Here is an 18601-nt window from a genome sequence, read left to right on the forward strand (position 1 = left end):
ATTCAAAATATCACTGTTTTACCAAAATAATCCTTTAAATGTGGGTGACATCGTTCAGAGTGTATTTATATAAAACAGTATACATTAAATCATCCATGACATTGAGTTAATTATATTAATTATCATTTTGATTGTGATTGAAAAATTTAAAAGCTGTTCATACTGATCTTTCAGTCAGATAAAGTGCGATAGTAAACGGATACAGGGGGGGAAAACAAAAAATACAATCAATAAAAGGTTCCAAACACACGATGCAGATCGAAAGTTACGTATGTAACTACGGTTCTATGAATCCTGGAGGAGGCGGTGCTTCAGCACTGAATGTCTCCATCTCGCGCATGTGCAGGTCGAGTGTTTATACCAACAAAGTCACCTGTGACCCTTGATGACACCGGCAAGCCTATATCTTCCGGTGACATCAGAGGATCTGTTCCTGCAGAATCTTCTCGCGAAACCACAAGGATTCTGAGTGACAGAACGCTCTGGCGGTCATCCAGGATTCATAGAACCGTAGTTACATAAGTAACTTTCGTTCTATTTCATCCTTACTGACCGCCAGAGGCGGTGCTTCAGCACTGGATGACCCATAACAACAAGGTCACGAGGAATGCCAATACATACTTCAGTGAGATGAAGCAGTAGAGGTGGGCACAGGGGCCACACCCAGTGGGTGGGGAGTGGCACATTCACCCGATAGAATCTGGAAAAGGTAGTTGGTGATGCCCACGATGCCGCATCACAGATGTCCCCCAGGGGCCACACCACGCAGAGCTGCCCATGATGTAGAGACAGCCCTAGTAGAGTGGCACCTCAACCCCGGATGGCAGGGGGCGGACCACTGTGTTCACTACGCCTGGGTGATGACATCCACAATCCAATGCGACAGACGCTGCTTGGAGAGAGCACAGCCTTTCTTAGGACCACCATAACAGACGAACAGCTTGTTCTGACCGTCTCGTGCTTGCGGTCAAATTATATAGACTCTTAAAGCCCGCACAGGGCACAGCAGTCCTAACCTTTCCTCCCCTGCGGGGGGAATAAAACTGTGCCAGGTGGATAGGTCGGTTAAGTTTGACGTGAGAGAACCTATGGAAGAAATAGGCTGTATTCGGGCCACGAGTGACCCCTGAGCCATCTGAGTTCCACCTCAGACATGAGTCACTGACCGAGAGAGCGTGTAGCTCCCCAACACGCTTTGCTGAAGTGATGGCAAGCAGAAAGGCAGTCTTAGCAGACACCCACTTCAACTCTGCCTGCCGCCAGGGGCTCAAAGGAGGCAGACACAGAGCATCCAGCACCAGGGGCAGATCCCTTGCTGAATTCTCTGTTGGCCTTTGGGGGGTTGTAACCTCAAGGCTCCCTTTAGGAAAAGGGACACAAGTCTGTGGCACCCCACGGTGTTGTCGTCAACTTGAGCGTGTCGAGAGGAAATGGCTGCCACATACACCCTCAGAGTAGCAGGGGACCGTCCGCCATTCAGGAGTGACTGTAGGAACTCCAGAATTTTTGGGACTGTACAGTGCACGGGGTCCTCACCCCTGTCTGAACACCAGACAGAAAACAGTTTCCACCTGTTCTCATACTGCATCCGGGTAGAAGGCGCCCTAGCATTCAGTATGGTATATTGGACGGTGTCTGAGCACTCTGACAGCAGCGGGTTGGGCCCTGCAGTGGCCAAACCCAGAGCTGCAGGCGATGAGGGTCGGGATGCCAGACCCGGCCCCCTAACTGGGACAGGAGATCCATCCTGTGGGGGAGAGGCCACGATGAGCCGCGGCACAGCCTGTGCAGCAGAGGAAACCATGTCCTCCCTGGCCAGAAGGGGGCTACTAATAGCAGCCTGTGGCCCTGCTGGAGGACCCTCTGCAGTATTTGAGGAATCAGAGGCATCGGGGGGAAGGCATAGAGAAGGCCCTCTGGCCAATCGTGGGCGAGAGCATCCTGGCCCAGAGGGCTGGCCTCCTCTGTCAAGGAGAACCAGAGGGGACAATGGGTCGACTCTTCTGTGGCAAAGAGATCCACCTCTGCCCTGCCGAAGACGTCCCAGATATTGAGCACCACCTCTGGGTGAAGCCGCCATTCCCCCGGTGGAGGCTTGCACCGTGATAGGAAGTCTGTGGCCCGGTTCCGTTCCCCAGGCAAATACATCGCCCTTATGCTGGCTTGGCGGGGGGCCGCCCACAACAGGAGGTCCCGGGACACCTGCAACAGCCGTGCAGACCTGGTTCCCCCTTGGTGGTTTATGTGAGAGACGGTTGAGATGTTGTCCGACCGTACTAGCACATGCCTCCCTCTCAGGGACGGGAGAAAAAGCTGCAGTGCCATGTGCACTGCCCGTAGCTCCAGCACATTGATGTGGTCCGAGCGGTCCTGTGCAGGCCACAGGCCTTGGGCTGTCCGGTTCTGCCACACAGCACCCCACCCTGAGAGGGATGCATCTGTTGTGACGGTCTCCCGACGGGATGCAATGGAGCCCATGGGCATGCCCTGAAGGAGAAATGATCTCTCCCTCCAAGGGGTCAGAGCAAGGAGGCAACGCCGTGACACCTTGAGTTTCCTGTGCCGGTGCCGCCTGGCATCCAAGTGGAAGCTGTTCAGCCACCTCTGAAGGGGACGTAGTGACAGCAACCCTAAGGGAACCACAGTGGCAGCAGCCGTCAGCTTGCCTAAGAGGCGCATATACTGGACATAGCGCAAGCAGCGGCCCTCCTGAAAGAGGAGAAGGAGGCGGAGGATGTCGTCCACGCGCCGAGGTGATGGACAGGCCTTCATGGCAACAGCATCCAGAGTCACCCCCAGAAAGAGTGCACTCTGTGAGGGAACCAAGCAGCTCTTTTGGAAATTCACTCTGAGACCGAGCTGGGCCACATGTGAGAGGAGAATCGCTGATGTCCCGGGTCACCTGAGACCGGGATGGCGCACAGACCAGCCAGTCGTCCAGATACGGCAGGATCTTCATGCCCCGCGACTGCAGGGGTGAGAGGGCTGCCGCCACACACCTGGTGAACACCCGTGGAGAAAGGGAGAGGCCAAACGGGAGAACCCTGAACTGAAAATGGTGGCCCTGAAAGGCAAACCGCAGAAATTTTCTGTGGTGTGGTGCAATGGGGACATGAAAGTACGTGTCCTTCAGGTCTACTGAGGTAAACCATTCCCCTCTGGCAACAGTACGCAGAACCTCTGCAGTACTGAGCATGTGGAACTTCAGGACTTTCAGGAACCGGTTGAGTCCCCTCAAGTCGAGGATAGGGCGGAGTCCGCCGTCTTTCTTTTCGACAAGAAAGTAAGTCGAATAGAACCCCCCGGGTGACAGGGGGTCTACTGGCTCGATGGCACCCTTGTCCAGGAGGGCGGACAACTCCTGGTTGAGGGCATGGGCTTTTGCCGGGTTGCGTATGATGGTCATCTTGACCCGGCTGAAGGCAGGGGGCCGGCGTCGGAACTGAAGTTTGTACCCGTGGGTTAAGGTGGAAATCACCCAAGGATCCTTGGTGGAAGCAGCCCAGTAGCTGAGCTGCTGCTGGGAAAAACAGCCGACGACCGGCCCCGGACTGTCAGCACCTGGTCCCCCGGCCTCTAGAGGCCCTGGGGGGACGACGGGCAGCGTCGAAGTTCTGAGGTTGTCTAGAGGGCAGTCGTTCGGGGGCTCGAAAGCCCTGAGGACATCGTTGAGCCGGCTGTTGAAACGGTCGCTGAGACCTAGGGTAGCCACTGGGGGGAGTCTGTGGCTGAGAGCGGCGCCTGGGGGGAGCTGAAGAACCCCCAGGTCTGCTTGGAGGAGGCATGCTCCTGTGAAGCCCAGAGAGCTGCTGCCGCGTCTGCCTGGCCTGGACTGTGTGCTCAAGCGCCTCTACAGCAGCTGACCCAAAAATCTAGCCGGGTTCCACTGGGATGCTGCGGAGGGTTCTCCGGCACGCCTCGGTGAGAGGCGACTGTGCCAGCCACACCTGGCGGCAAGCCTGGACAAGTGTGGACATCAGGCGCCCCAGTTCTCTGGACATCAGAGCAAATGCCTGCAGGGATGCGTCACTGAAGCTGTGGACGGAAGCGTCCAGCGTAGCCTCCTGCAGGGACGCTGAGAGAGCGAGCATCAGATGCGAGAGGGAATTGCCAATGCGTCCCATGCGTGCTGCTGCGTCATAGGCCTTAGAGAGCAGGTCATCCGTGGCCCGACACTGGGGGCGCGGACACCTGGCATCCGTTCTCAGAGCCTCATCGGGCGAAACGAATCAGAGCCGCTATAGCCGGCTCAACCGCTGGCATATGGGCCAAGCCGAACTTGGCTGCATCCTGCATGGCTGCCAGGGTCCGGCCATCTGATGTTGCGTGAGAGAGGGCTCTAGTATCTCTCCAGCATGCGTGCAACTCCCTCAGATATTCTTCTGACGGAGGCACAGTAAAGGTGGCAGGGGCTGGACCACGCCTGAAGAAAGCACTGGCGGGAGCCGGCTGAGCCTGCGGAACATCCAACTGCAGGCGGGCCAGGGCCATACGAATGATGGCACCCATGGAGTTATTCTCGGACCCAGCACCGAAACTGCGGGCTGAGGAGTGGGAGCTCGCCCCGGAGGTGTGGGAGGCAGCGTCCTGGGGGACCACATCCGCCCCGTAGTCAGCGAACTCAGTGGCCGAAGCAGCCACGGAGAGCACGTCCTCCTCTGGTTCAAACATGGCGGCAGGGGGAGCAGGAGCACCCACATCCACTGCACCAGTCCCAGATTGGATGGCTAGGAAGAGGGACTTCATTTGATTTAGCTCCTCAGTCAATTGGTCCACCCTGGAGGCCAGTTTAGACTCCTTGAGCCTCTTCCCAGAGGAGGCGCCCGCAGCCTCTGCAGCCCGACGTTTAGATCGGCTAGGCTGTGCTGGAGGCAATCGCTGGGCTGGGGTCAACTGGTCCGGCTCCAGAGCATGGCCCAGCAGGTGTTCAGCCTCGGCCAGTCTAGCAACCCGCACTGCGCGGGGCATGAAGCTACAGTTCATGCACAGGTCCTCTGAAAGCCCCTCCCTCAGGTGATCGAGGCCAAGGCACGGAGGACACATATCGTGACCGTCTTCAGACTGCAGAGCGGCCAGACAGGCCGAGCAGGAGTGGTCACCAAGCATGGTGACAACTGGTTCAAATACAAGCAACTGAGAAAAACAACAGATGCTGGGAGAGGGAGCGAACGCACTGCCTTCACCAGCAGGTGTCGTACAACAACGCAGTTAGCCTTTGTGGCTAACACTTCTGCTAACTACAATGGCAACAGCACCCGCCTATGCTGGGAGCGGGAGGGAGAGCACTGCCTTCACCGGCAAGGGTCAGCTTGCTGCGCAAAAAAATCAATGGGCACAACCGCATGTGCCACAAAATGCAAACTTAAGTAGGCCAGGCGAAAACGCCGGTAAAACTGCCAAAAGGAAAGCAAACACAGCTCAGGATGCAGCTGTTAGAGAGAATAGTAATACACACCTATGATGGGAGAGGGAGCGCACACACTGCCTTCACCAACACGGGAAAACTACAACGAAAGGCGGGTACAAGTTGTACAAATTACTCACAGATGTAACAGTAGTACGGATGTCGGGAGAGGGAGCGAGTACACTGGCTTCACCAACATATAAAGCTACAACTGAAAACGGATACAACCAACGGTGTACCGATTACACAGACAATAGGTCAAGCGGACAACACTGCTAATGCCCGCAAATGACAGCACAGATGTCGGGAGAGGGAGCGAGTACACTGGCTTCACCAACATAAAAAACTACAACGGAAAGCAGGGTACAACCAGCGGTGTACCGATTACACAGACGCTAGGTCAAGTAGGCAATGCTAACCGCTAGCGCCCGCAACCAATAGCACAAATGTCGGGAGAGGGAGCGAGTACAACGCCTTCACCGACCTTATTTAACAAAAGAAAGAGATACTCAAAGGAAACGTAACACTACGCCTGGTATACTCAGCCAGTTGTAGAGACGAACCGATGGTGATCCGGGGGGGGTGTCTGCGGCAAACCGCAACAAAACTCCCGTCTCAGCTCGTCGCAGCCCTTGGAGGGCGAGCAGCTCGCAGCTCCGACAGGTTGTCGCAAGGCTACCAGCGACGAAGCAGCAGTACGTGTTTAGTTCAGCTAGAGCTCACTGACGTACGTCTATCTGCGAAGCGAGAAGATGAAAAGGAACAGATCCTCTGATGTCACCGGAAGATATAGGCCTGCCGGTATCATCAAGGGTCACAGGTGACTTTGTTGGTATAAACACTCGACCTGCGCATGCGCGAGATGGAGACATTCAGTGCTGAAGCACCGCCTCTGGCGGTCAGTAAGGATGAAGTAGAACAACATGTGTGAACGAGCAGTACCAGCAGGGGGCGACAGTGATGGAATTTACTCATATAAAGTACTAGAAAGTCTGTGCATAAAATATGTAAAAGCACAAGAAGACCAAAAAACTAAATTCTTCTTTGGAATATGGAAACTGATATTTCATTATGCACAGGAAAATAGGAAGTTGGTCTTTAGTTTAAAGAACAATGAGATGTTTGTGTTTCTTACTCTGTTCTGTTCTAACCTAATATCTCAGTCACTTTGGAAAAAGACCAGCTGCAGACCAGATACGGCAAACTGAGCAACAACTACACCCAACACCAGGAAACAGTTTCAGGTAAAAAAAAAAAAAAAGTCTCAAAACAAAAAAGGAAATACCAAATATACAGGATCAAATTCTCTGCAAAATGTTCGTATTATCTCACTGATAATCTATTTCACACATTACAGTCAACAACAATCAGCTGAAGAGCAGTTATGAAACCCTGAGTAAAAATCACAGTAACTTACAGGAAGCGGTCAAGAAGCTAAAGGATGAAATTCAAGGTGAGAAAAATTTAAATGTGCAACTGTAATGTCAATTTACATGATATTACTTGACTGTAGTTCAACTGTTCATCTATTCTTGTGTTTCTCAAAAGACTACAGTCAACAACAATCAGTTACAGAATGAGTTACAGAAGCTGAAGGACAAAATTGAAGGTGAGAAAAATCTAAAAAAGTGCAACTGTAAGGTGAGTTTACATGATAAAACTTGACTGTGCTTCATCTTTTTGTTATAACTGATTTAAATTGTTGACATGTTTTGCTATGTGGATATTTCAGACCGTCACAAATGAGATATTAAATCCTGAGTGAAAATACAGAGTAAACAGTCTGAATAGGGAAAGTGGTGATCAAGAAACATCTTAAACTAAATAGAACAAGAAGTTAATTTGACACAGAATGACATAAAATCTATCTTTAAAACACGTTTGACATTAAGGGATGGGGTGTCCTGATGGATGGAAGAGATCTGGATGCAGCTGTTACTTTAGATCCAGTGAGAAGAGAACGTGGTATGAGAGCAGAACTGACTGTCAGAACAAAGGAGCAGATCTGGTGGTCATAAACAACGAAGATGAAAATGTGAGTGTGTGTTAGTAAAGAGCCTCTAACTCAACCTGCTGTGACTCTGTCATCTGGACCTGTTCTCCTCTCAATATTATTTTCATATTTCAGACTGTGTGTATTTTAAAGATTGGTTTTGTAGTTTTGTTTGCAATGAAACAGTTCTTTACTACAATAGAAAAACTGAATGATGAACAGAGAAATGATTGTTGTCTCTTGTCAAATATCAGAATTTTGTCAGTGAGCTGAACAACATGTATGGAGAGTTCTGGATCGGTCTACAGACAGAGCCAACAGGAAGAAACCGTTATGAAGTGGGTGGACAGATCACCGCTGACAGAAATGTGAGACATTTTAAAGTTTTAATTCTCATCACATTTCCATCAAAGTAACTGGTTGTCAGAGAAATTAAATGTGAATATTATTAATGTTATCAACTTAAATGAGACACAATGATTGGGAAAGCATCTGGAGACAAAGTGGATATTATGATACGAAGCACTATATCTGTGAGAAATGAGTTTCTTGCATTCTATGCTGACAGAAGTGTGGAGTGTTGAGATCAGCTCTGTAAACTCAGACACATTTACATGTATTGTGTGTGACATGCTCAATAACCTGATCACACACATATTGTTCCTCTGCCTTACATGCTGTATAATCTGATTGGAAGTGATCCAACACAACTACATGTGTATTACTGACTCTGCAGTCCTGCAGGATCATCACAGTAAAAGCTTGTCTTTACTTTGCTTTAGTTGATTCATAAGTTTGTATTCAGTTCCATCTGTCTGCGTTCATTATGTGAAAATAATGCCAAGTTGTGTCTGAGTCCTCTTTGATACAGCAGCTGCTAATGTTCAGTGTGAAGCTTCTACAGGAGAGAGAAACATGCTTGAAGGTTTATGTTTTGCCTCTTTAGCCTGTGTAATGTGCTGCTGTCCAATTCCCATGATAATTCCATGATAAGGATCTATTAATCTTAACCAAGGCCCCATTTAAACATTTATACAGCCCTTGATGCAATTTAACATTGTTCCTTCATTTTGGATCTTTGTTCTGCTCTCCTAAACACTGTTTGCATCTCTTGTCTCTCTGTGGGTCACAAGTTGTGCATGTAGCAGAGCTAATTTTAAAAAACAACAGTCCAGCAGCATCACATTTCCTGTGTCATATATGTATGTGTGAGTAAACTGTGTGGGCAACAGTGAATACAGCTCAGCACAAATGTGTGTATGTGAACACACACTTCTGCTTTACAGTGAAAACCTTGTATTTCCTCAAAGTCACTGTCAAGACTTAAAGACAATAGACAGCTTTAGTTTGTAGCTTCAAATGTATAAATATTGTTTATTTGATGAGTGTCTTGATTCCAAGGAGCAAACCAATAAAAGTCTAATTTTGAAACAATTTTAAGTGAAGTGTGTCTTTTCATGTGTTTAGCTGTGGTCTGTCCTGATGTCACTTCCTGTGTTAGAGGCTGTCCAAGTCAAAGACAGAACGCTTAACTACACAGTCAAACCTGTTCAAGAATAGCTTCAGTTAAGTTTCCAGTTTGTAAAGATGTCTGCAGAAATTCTTGCTGCACCAGATTCCAGCTTCAATGTGAGATTCATCAGAACAGAGAACAGAGGAGAGGGAGAGGAGATGGAGGTGGAGATCTTAGAGGATGAAGAGCATCACGCTGATCTCGGCTCACAACAAGCCAGTAAGTCTTAAATGATGACTATTGGACAAAGGGAAGTTAGCTCAAATGTTTATGTGGCTATATTTAAATTAAATACTGAGTGAAAATGATCAATTCATCAGTTCACCATCAGTCACCGCTGACTACGGATCATTATCAGCTGTCTTGGCGCTCTAATCTGGTGTAACGTCACTCATTATTCTTATAGAGGGAATGACAATGAGCAACAAACACTCCACAGTTTAAAGTGTCACTTCAGACTTCATACCAACATAATAAAAATGTTGTCTATGTATTTTTCCTCTGTAGGACCAAACACTGAACAGAACGGTGCAGCTGTCAAAAGAAGGTGTTTCAGAGCTCCTGCAGTGACTCTGGGAGTGATGTATCTGCTCATGTTGGCTGGAATCTACATACGCTGTGAGTAACTCAGTTTTTAATCCAAACTGTCATATATTGATGAATTAGTAATGTCATGTTTTAGGCTTCTTTCAGTTAGATAACACAGTAGGTGCAGGTTCATCTTTATTGTCATCGTATCACTTTGTTCCTGTGATCAGAGTTTTGTCCAAGAGACATTTTAGGACCAACACTAAAGCTAGTCAGCACAGGTTGTTTCTCACTGTGTAGAAGAGGAAGTTAACATTATTCATGAAGACAAAGACGTAACCCTACACAATCCATACACTGTTAGGAGAGCATTTCTCTGAGGATGTATAGAAATCTTAACCACAAACAACAATGTTTCTTGCCACTGGCCCAGTCTGGTCAGTCTGTTGAGAATCTACTGGTCCAAACTCATTTTTTACCTGCCCTGAATGTAGTTTCTACTTGGAGTACTTCTACTACATCACAGAGGTAAATACTGTACTTTCGACTCTAGTCTGAAAGATGTAGTTACTGGTTATTTTTGTACATGACATCTTTTCATTAATGTTGCTGGTATGTCTCATGGTTTTCAAACTACTATTAACATCATTATCAACCCTCATGCAACAGTATCCAGTGGAAATTGAGGGTAATGTTTCTGCAAAACCACAGATCAGTTAAAACTTTGCAACTTAAAATTGTATAATTTAGGCACAAATACCACTTGGTTATGGTTAAGAAAACATCATGGTTCTGCTTAAAACTAATTTTGTTCACCACAAAAACCACTGCAAATGTCCACAGTGGTCATTTAGAAACACCTGATTTGTTCTTCACAAAAACAGACAGAAATTTGTCTGGTGTCCTTGAAAATATCCAGTGTTGTGACTCAAACTGCAGTGATCCATTTGGCTGTAACAATGCCACCACCAGCTGCAACAGCTGTTTTAATAACAAGAAGAAAACAGAGTTTTGACTGAAGGGGGGATTTAAATAGTGGTCTAAAGCCATTATGATTCTTCAGAAGTCTGAGTCATAAAAATCAAGTGTCCGGCCTGATCTGACATATGATTGGCTGCCTGAACAAGAGAGACAGTTCTGTGTGTGAGCTCGCAGTGACCGCAAAGAAAAGGGAAGTGCTCGGAAAAAAGATGCTCTGAGCATCATCTTTCCTCTGCACTCACTCCTCATTAAAAACAGTTAAAAAAGATGCAGTCGCTCACAGAAAAACGTTCAAAGCCCCTACTGAGGAGTGTAAAAAGTAAAAGTACAAAAAAGAAAAAATGTTCATTGTTTCACAAAATAAAATAATATCACGCTAGAAGAAAGGTCAAAATGACGCCAGACAGCAGTGCAAGGTTTTATTGTTCAATGGTGGATTGACAGATGATGTAATACTGCGTTTCAACGTCTAAATTAAATGATTTATTGTAAAATCTTCACTTTGTTAAACTTGTTGGAGAACTGTTTTAGTTTCTCTATAAGCCAACACCTATAAATAAAAACAACTTAGAAACCAACATTTCCTGTTTCGGACAGAAGAGAGAGAGAGAGAGAGAGAGAGTGTGTGTGTGTGTGTGTGCATGTGTGTGTGTGTGAAGCAGTCAAACCAATGTGTGAATTAGTGTGAGCAGATCTATCGAAAACCCTGAAACTTTGTACCTCCAAACTCTAATGTTTAAACAAAGAAACAATAGAATTATTCTGTGTGTATTCATAGTTTATCTAAATGTTATCATAAATCTAAAGATAAGACAGTTCTGTTGTCTAGATGTTATAAAGTCCACAATGTTTTCATAAAGAGTCAAGTGAATGAAAGGGAGGGTATGTGTGATTCTCTGCATGTTTTCACTTCCTCAATGTTTTCGACTGACACCAGACGGACGTTGGACCAAGAAACACTGCCAGCAGCATCAGCACAGTGATCTACGTTATTGTGTTTATCTACCATAGTTAGTGGTGTTTATTATACACGTACAGCAACATAGTAACAGATCAGCACAGTGCAGTAAAAGTAAGTGAAGTGCAGCTTCTCTTTAACAGTTTCAGTCCTCTAAAGATGTCGACAGATATTTATGCCAAACCGGATTTATCCAAGAAGGTCAGATACACCAGAAAGGAGGAGTGGCAGGAAAATGAGGTGGATATTTACGAGAGTGCAGACGATATTGGAATACATCATTTTCAGTCACATGACGGAGGTAAGTGAGAAACTATGACAAATCATCATGATAATACTTGGCACGCAGGTGGTCGAGTGGTTAGAGTGCATTCCATATACGCAGCCGACCCTGGTTTGATTCCGGGCAGAGGTCCTTTGCTGCATGTCACATCCCCCCGTCTGTAACCTGTTTTTCCTATCTGTCTACTGCTTCATTAAGGTAATACAGGTCTTTCAAATAATAATAATGCTTGTCTTGTCTGATGGTGGGTGTGCCCTTTAAATCATGTAAACTCTCAGTTTAGATCTTTACACAAACCCATCAGCATACATGTTTCTTTCTATAAACCTACATTTTCTGCATGAGACCTTGTGTTTTATGGATATTTCCTTCCAGTAGTTCTTTATTAGGATTATGTTGTGCCTTGTGATTAACATGCACCACAGCTCTCTGAGTAGAGGCCTTTGTTCATGTGTTCTGTTCACGTTCTTTGGTTCCAATTAAGCTCAACTTTCCAGAAGGTTTGTTTCTTTTCAGACACAACATGTATCTAATAGTCAAGGCTTTTTGGCATCATGTCTATTGGTTTTACTAACATTTAACAATCAGACAGCTTTCTCAGATCTGAGGAAGTATCATCTCCAGCTCAGACAGCTTTACAACAGGGTAGTAAGGGAAATGACACGACAGGAAGAAGAGAAGTGCTGCATGATAAGATCTGTTGAAGATCATTATTAGTACAGAGTCGAGGGTGAGAGAGGCTGAAGAGGTGATGCACAGCTGTAACACACTTTCTGCTGAAGCTCAGCTGTGCAATTCAATGATTATTTATGACTCAACATTTAAGATGAGCTCATGTTTTGGTTTATACAACAGTGTTTGAGTGATATTTTTTAATATATTTCTAATGTTAGGACTTTAAAACAACTTGTTCACAGTTGTGCACAGATGTCACCACAGATCAAAACAATGAAACCACAGAGTAAAACGTCTTTGTAGCAGAGGGGAATGATGCTCTCTGTGTGTTTGTCACTTTAGGACCGCAGAATGAGAAACAACCTCCAGCCGTCCAAAGAAAGCAGTTCAGTTCTGCTGTATTCTGTCTTGGAGTGCTGTGCTTTCTGATGCTGACTGCAATCATCCTCCTATCCACATATTGTAATATATAAAAAATACATATACATATATACACACACACATATATATAAATAAATAAATAAAAAAAAAACCCATTATATATAAATTAGGGCTCTCAACGACTAAAATATTTAATTGCGATTAATCGCATTATTGTCAATGGTAACAAATGTGCAATTAATCTCAAATCAATCACGTATTTTCAATCTGTTCTAAATGCACCTTAAAGGGATATTTTCACTCTTTTCAACATGGGAGTGAACAACTATGCTTGCTTTATGCAAATGTATGTCATTAGTATTGCAACAATCCAAAACACTGAGAAATACTGTAAAGAATATTCTCCAGAATAACCTCCGTTCTGATACCGCTCTCCACGAGTCTAGGACATGCACAAGTCCACACAGACTCACGTGTGCCTTCAAGGGTTAGCCTACATCTGAGGTCATTCGTTGAGAGATGGAGTTTGTAAAATACTTCGAAAAGCAAGTAGACAGGTCATATCGGTGCAACGTCAGGAATTGCTCCCTCTTTTAAATTTGAGCTAGCGTACAGCGAATTAAATTTTAGGTGAGCGGAGAGCGGTCTTTGAGCAGAGCTGTCTGGTATAATTTTGAGCGGTGGAGCAAAGGAGTGAACACCCACGTACGCGGGGAGCGAAAATTCTCGCCGCTCAGCTGCGCTCACATGCTGTGTACATCGTGGTTTTTGTGGTGATCAAAAACAAGCTATTTTTATTCGACCATCTCTATCAGTGAGTGTGTTGACAACAACAGGTGTTAAAAATGAAACATTTTCTTCAACTTAACCAAACTTTTTTGTGGTTAAGCAGAGCATTAGCACAGCTTGTGATAATACAGACATAGAAAATTCAACCTGAACAAATATTCAACTGAAAGAACAAAAGGAAAACACCATTTTGAATGAAGGGGGGCTTTAAATATACGGCGGCAGCTATTATGATTCCTCAGCAGTCTGAGTTATAACATTCAAGTGTGTACCTTGATGCTGATAACATGTTGGTCTAATGCTGGTCTGTGTCCCAGGCAGGACAACAACATGTGTGAACGAGCAGTACCAGCAGAGGGCGACAGTGATGGAATATAATCATATAAAGTTCTAGGAAGTCTGTGCATAGAATATGTAAAAGCACAAGAACACACACAAAAAAACTCTAATTTGGAATATAGAAAATGATATTTCATTATGCACAGGAAAATAGGTAGTTGGTCTTTAGTATAAAGAAACAATGATATGTTTGTGTTTTTTACTTTGTTCTGGTTCTCGCCAGATATCTCAGTCACTTTGGAAAAAGACCAGCTGCAGAACAGATACGACAAACTGAGCAACAACTACACCCAACTCCAGGAAACAGCTTCAGGTGAAAAAAATCTCAAAACAAAAAAGGAAATACCAAATATACAGGATCAAATTCTCTGCAAAATGTTTGTATTATCTCACTGATAATCTATTTCACACATTACAGTCAACAACAATCAGCTGAAGAGCAGTTATGAAACCCTGAGTAAAAATCACAGTAAGTTACAGGCTGAGTTACAGAAGCTGAAGGACAAAATTGAAGGTGAGAAAAATCTCAAATGTGCAACTGTAATGTGAATTTACATGATACAACTTGACTGTGCTTCATCTTTTTATTATGTAAGGGATAATGCCCGATGAGGTGTTTATTAACAGAAATGAATCGGACGACGCGGAGGCGCTTCGCGTCGGACGGTTGCTTCCGTGAAGTCCGATTCATTTCTGTTAATGGACACCTCGAAGGGCATTATCCCGCTTATACCATGGTCACATGCCAAAGAAAAGAAATTCGGACCATTAATTTACATTTTCATGCGTTTTACAATCAAAATATGAAGTTTTTCACAAGCCATAACTTAGTTTCCCTGGTAACGCCTGAGGGTTTGACTAATACCTGGAACAATCATTACTCTCCCGTAAGGTTCTTATGCAACGGAGACGTTGTTCACTCCTCCAGTAAATAGGACGGACCATAGATACGACTTGGCAACGGGAGATATTCTAGTCCGCTCAGCCATGAGCCAGAAAGCTAACGCTATGCTAGCAAGATTCAAAGTCAATAACATTGCATACGGTTGACAAACAGTAAATATAATTTGACAGTATGCTAGCTAACACGATTAGCTAACTAACCAGTCATGTCATTGTCCCCAAATCAATAGCAAGATTTCCACGAACAAATGACCGGCCGTGTGTAACGTTACTGTGGCCGCAGCCTGAAGCAGAGAGTTGAACAGCGAACGGGATGTGAGATTATTTGCATATCAGTAAGTTTAGAGGGGAAGTGAACTTTCTGCAGCTTGTGTGTTACAGTCGCCACCCTGTGGTGTTCAGAGGATAAGACACTGAAGGACTGATGGACTGCACTCAGTGCTGGAAATATAATATTCAGATTTGATAAGCCAGCTAGCGCATTGATTACAGCGGTGAACAGTCAATTTGACTGGAACTACTTAGTAGGTGTCCATATATCACTTTTTAACCTACACCCTCCAGCCAATCAGAATCGAGTATTCACCCAGACCATGGTATAAAACTGATTCAAGATGTTGACATTTTTTGAGATTATATTTCAGACCGTCACAAATGAGATATTATATCCTGAGCAAAAATACAGAGCTAACAGCCTGAATAGGGAAAGTTGTGATCAAGAAACACCTTAAACTAAATAGAGGAAACAAGAAGTTAATTTGACACAGAATGACATGAAATCTATCTTTAAAACACGTGTTTGACATTAAGGAATGAGGTGTCCTGACGGATGGACGAGATTTGGATGCAGCTGTTACTTTATACCCAATGAGAAGAGAACGTGGGATGAGAGCAGAGCTGACTGTCAGAACAAAGGAGCAGATCTGGTGGTCATAAACAACAAAGATGAAAATGTGAGTGTGTGTTAGTAAAGAGCCTCTAACTCAACCTGCTGTGACTCTGTCATCTGGACCTGTTCTCCTCTCAATGTTATTTTCACATTTCAGACTGTGTGTATTTTAAAGATTGGATTTGTAGTTTTGTTTGCAATGAAATATTTAAATTATTCATATCTAACAACATTTCTTTACTACAATAGAAAAACTGAATGATGAACAGAGAAATGATTGTTGTCTCTTGTTAAATACCAGAAATTTGTCAGTGAGCTGAACAACATGAATGGAGAGTCCTGGATTGGTCTAAAGACAGAATGGTTACAAGGAAGCCGTTATGAATGGAAGTGGGTGGACAGATCACCGCTGAGAGAAACGTGAGACATTTTGAAGTTTTTATTTTCATCACATTTCCATCAAAATAACTGGCTGTCACAGAAATTAAATGTGAATATTATTAATATTATCATCTTAAATGAGACCCAATGATTGGGAAACCATCTGTGTGTTTCAAATCAGTGGATCCATGATCTCTTTCTTTTTCTGATTCAGTCCTCAAAATGTTAATCACATGAATCACTGAAAACAGAGAGACAAGATTACTACATATATTAGATGAGTTATTGAAACATTATCATTAATAATAGAAAACATAAAAAATTGAGGTAAAATGAAACAACTTATTTCAAATTGAAAATTAATCAGAAGCTTGTACTCTGTTTAAAAGATAAACATTTTCTTTGTGCTACAGCTTCAGGGCATCAGGACTACCAGCAGCTACACAGAGCTGGTACACAGCGTACTCTAATCAACAAGGACAATGGAGACAAAGCGATGATGTACATACGAAGTACTATATCTGTGAGAAACGAGTTTCTTGCATTCTATGATGACAGCAGTGTGGAGTGTTGAGATCAGTTCTGTAAACTCAGACACATTTACATGTATTGTGTGTGACATGCTCAATAACCTGATCACACACATATTGTTCCTCTGCCTTACATGCTGTATAATCTGATTGGAAGTGATCCAACACAACTACATGTGTATTACTGACTCTGCAGTCCTGCAGGATCATCACAGTAAAAGCTTGTCTTTACTTTGCTTTAGTTGATTCATAACTTTGTATTCAGCTCCATCTGTCTGCGTTCAATATGTGAAAATGATGCCAAGTTGTGTCTGAGTCCTCTTTGATACAGCAGCTGCTAATGTTCAGTGTGAAGCTTCTACAGGAGAGAGAAACAAGCTTGAAGGTTTATGTTTTGCCTCTTTAGCCTGTGTAATGTGCTGCTGTCCAATTCCCATGATAATTCCATGATAAGGACATTTTATAGTCTTAACCAAGGCCCAATTTAAACTCAGTTTCAACAGTCTGATATCTGGATCAAACCTGGATGTAATTTAACATTGTTCCTTCATTTTGGATTTATGTTCTGCACTCCTACACACTGTTTGCATCTCTTATCTGTCTGTGGTTCACCGTTTATGCATGTAACAGAGCTGGTTTAAAAAAAAAAAACAACAGTCCAGCAGCATCACATTTCCTGTGTCATATATGTATGTGTGAGTAAACTGTGTGGGCAACAGTGAATACAGCTCAGCACAAACGTGTGTATGTGAACACACACTTCTGCTTTACAGTGAAAACCTTGTATTTCCTCAAAGTCACTGTCAAGAATTAAAGACGACAAACAGCTTTAGTTTGTAGCTTCAATGTATTAATATTGTCTATTTGATGAGTGTCTTGATTCCAATTAGCAAACCATTAAAAGTCTAATTTTGAAACAATTTGAGTGACGTGTGTCTTTTCATGTGTTCAGCTGTGGTCTGTCCTGATGTCACTTCCTGTGTTAGAGGCTGTCCAACTCAAAGACAGAACGCTTAACTACACAGTCAAACCTGTTCAAGAACAGCTTCAGTTAAGTTCCCAGTTTGTAAAGATGTCTGCAGAAATTCTTGCTGCACCAGATTCCAGCTTCAGTGTGAGATTCATCAGAAGAGAGAACAGAGGAGAGGGAGAGGAGATGGAGTGGAGATCCTTAGAGGATGAAGAGCATCACGCTGATCTCGGGTCACAACAAGCCAGTAAGTCTTAAATGATGACTATTGGACAAAGGGAAGTTAGTCAAATGTTTATGTGGCTATATTTAAATTAAATACTGAATGAAAATGATCAATTCATCAGCTCACCATCAGTCACCGCTGACTACGGGTCATTATCAGCTGTCTTGGTGCTCTAATCTGGTGTAACGTCACTCATTATTCTTATAGAGGGAATGACAATGAGCAACAAACACTCCACAGTTTAAAGTGTCACTTCAACCTTCATACCAACATAATAAAAATGTTGTCTATGTATTTTTCCTCTGTAGGACCAAACACTGAACAGAACGGTGCAGCTGTCAAAAGAAGGTGTTTCAGAGCTCCTGCAGTGACTCTGGGAGTGATGTATCTGCTCATGTTGGCTGGAATCTACATACGCTGTGAGTGACTCAGTTTTAATCCAAACTTCATATCTTTTAGTAATGTCATGTTTTAGGCTTCTTTCAGTTAGATAACACAATAGTAGCATGTTCATCTTTATTACCATCGTATCACTTTGTTCCTGTGATCAGAGTTTTGTCCAAGAGACATTTTAGGACCAACACTAAAGCTAGTCAGCACAGGTTGTTTCTTCTCTCACTGTGTAAAAGAGGAAGTTAACATTATCAATGAAGACGTAACCCTACACAATCCATACACTGTTAGGTGAGCATTTCTCTAATGTATAGAAATCTTAACCAGGGACCAACAATAATGTTTCTTGCCACTGGTCCAGTCTGGTGAGTCTGTTCAGAATCTACTGGTCCAAACTCATTTTTTTACTGGCCCTGAATGTAGTTTCTACTCGAGTACTTCTACTCATTCACAGAGGTAAATATT

The 18601-nt window shown here is 44.1% G+C and overlaps 1 protein-coding gene across 5 annotated transcripts in view; it reads left to right on the forward strand.

Annotated features, from left to right (window-relative positions):
* The window catches only part of LOC115578523 (CD209 antigen-like protein C), a 61368-nt gene extending 44003 nt beyond the window's left edge, over nt 1-17365 (forward strand). Inside the window, exons 1-8 of one of the 5 annotated variants that reach the window (XM_030411524.1) lie at nt 9421-9528; nt 11521-11678; nt 12678-12797; nt 14068-14157; nt 14263-14358; nt 15558-15700; nt 15938-16056; nt 16431-17365. In XM_030411524.1, coding sequence (XP_030267384.1) covers nt 11537-11678; nt 12678-12797; nt 14068-14157; nt 14263-14358; nt 15558-15700; nt 15938-16056; nt 16431-16569 — 849 coding nt within the window. In that variant the 5' untranslated portion in view covers nt 9421-9528; nt 11521-11536 and the 3' untranslated portion in view covers nt 16570-17365. Of the gene's footprint in view, nt 1-6567; nt 6649-6761; nt 6858-6959; nt 7014-7296; nt 7440-8935; nt 9130-9417; nt 9529-11091; nt 11679-12677; nt 12798-14067; nt 14158-14262; nt 14359-15557; nt 15701-15937; nt 16057-16430 lie in introns of those variants that run through there. The other 4 variants (XM_030411525.1, XM_030411526.1, XM_030411523.1 and 1 more) reach the window with 4 other exon arrangements.
* Nucleotides 17366-18601: the final 1236 nt, after the last annotated feature.

Source organism: Sparus aurata, chromosome 3 (genome assembly GCF_900880675.1).
Source record: "Sparus aurata chromosome 3, fSpaAur1.1, whole genome shotgun sequence".
Taxonomy (NCBI): Eukaryota; Metazoa; Chordata; class Actinopteri; order Spariformes; family Sparidae; genus Sparus; species Sparus aurata.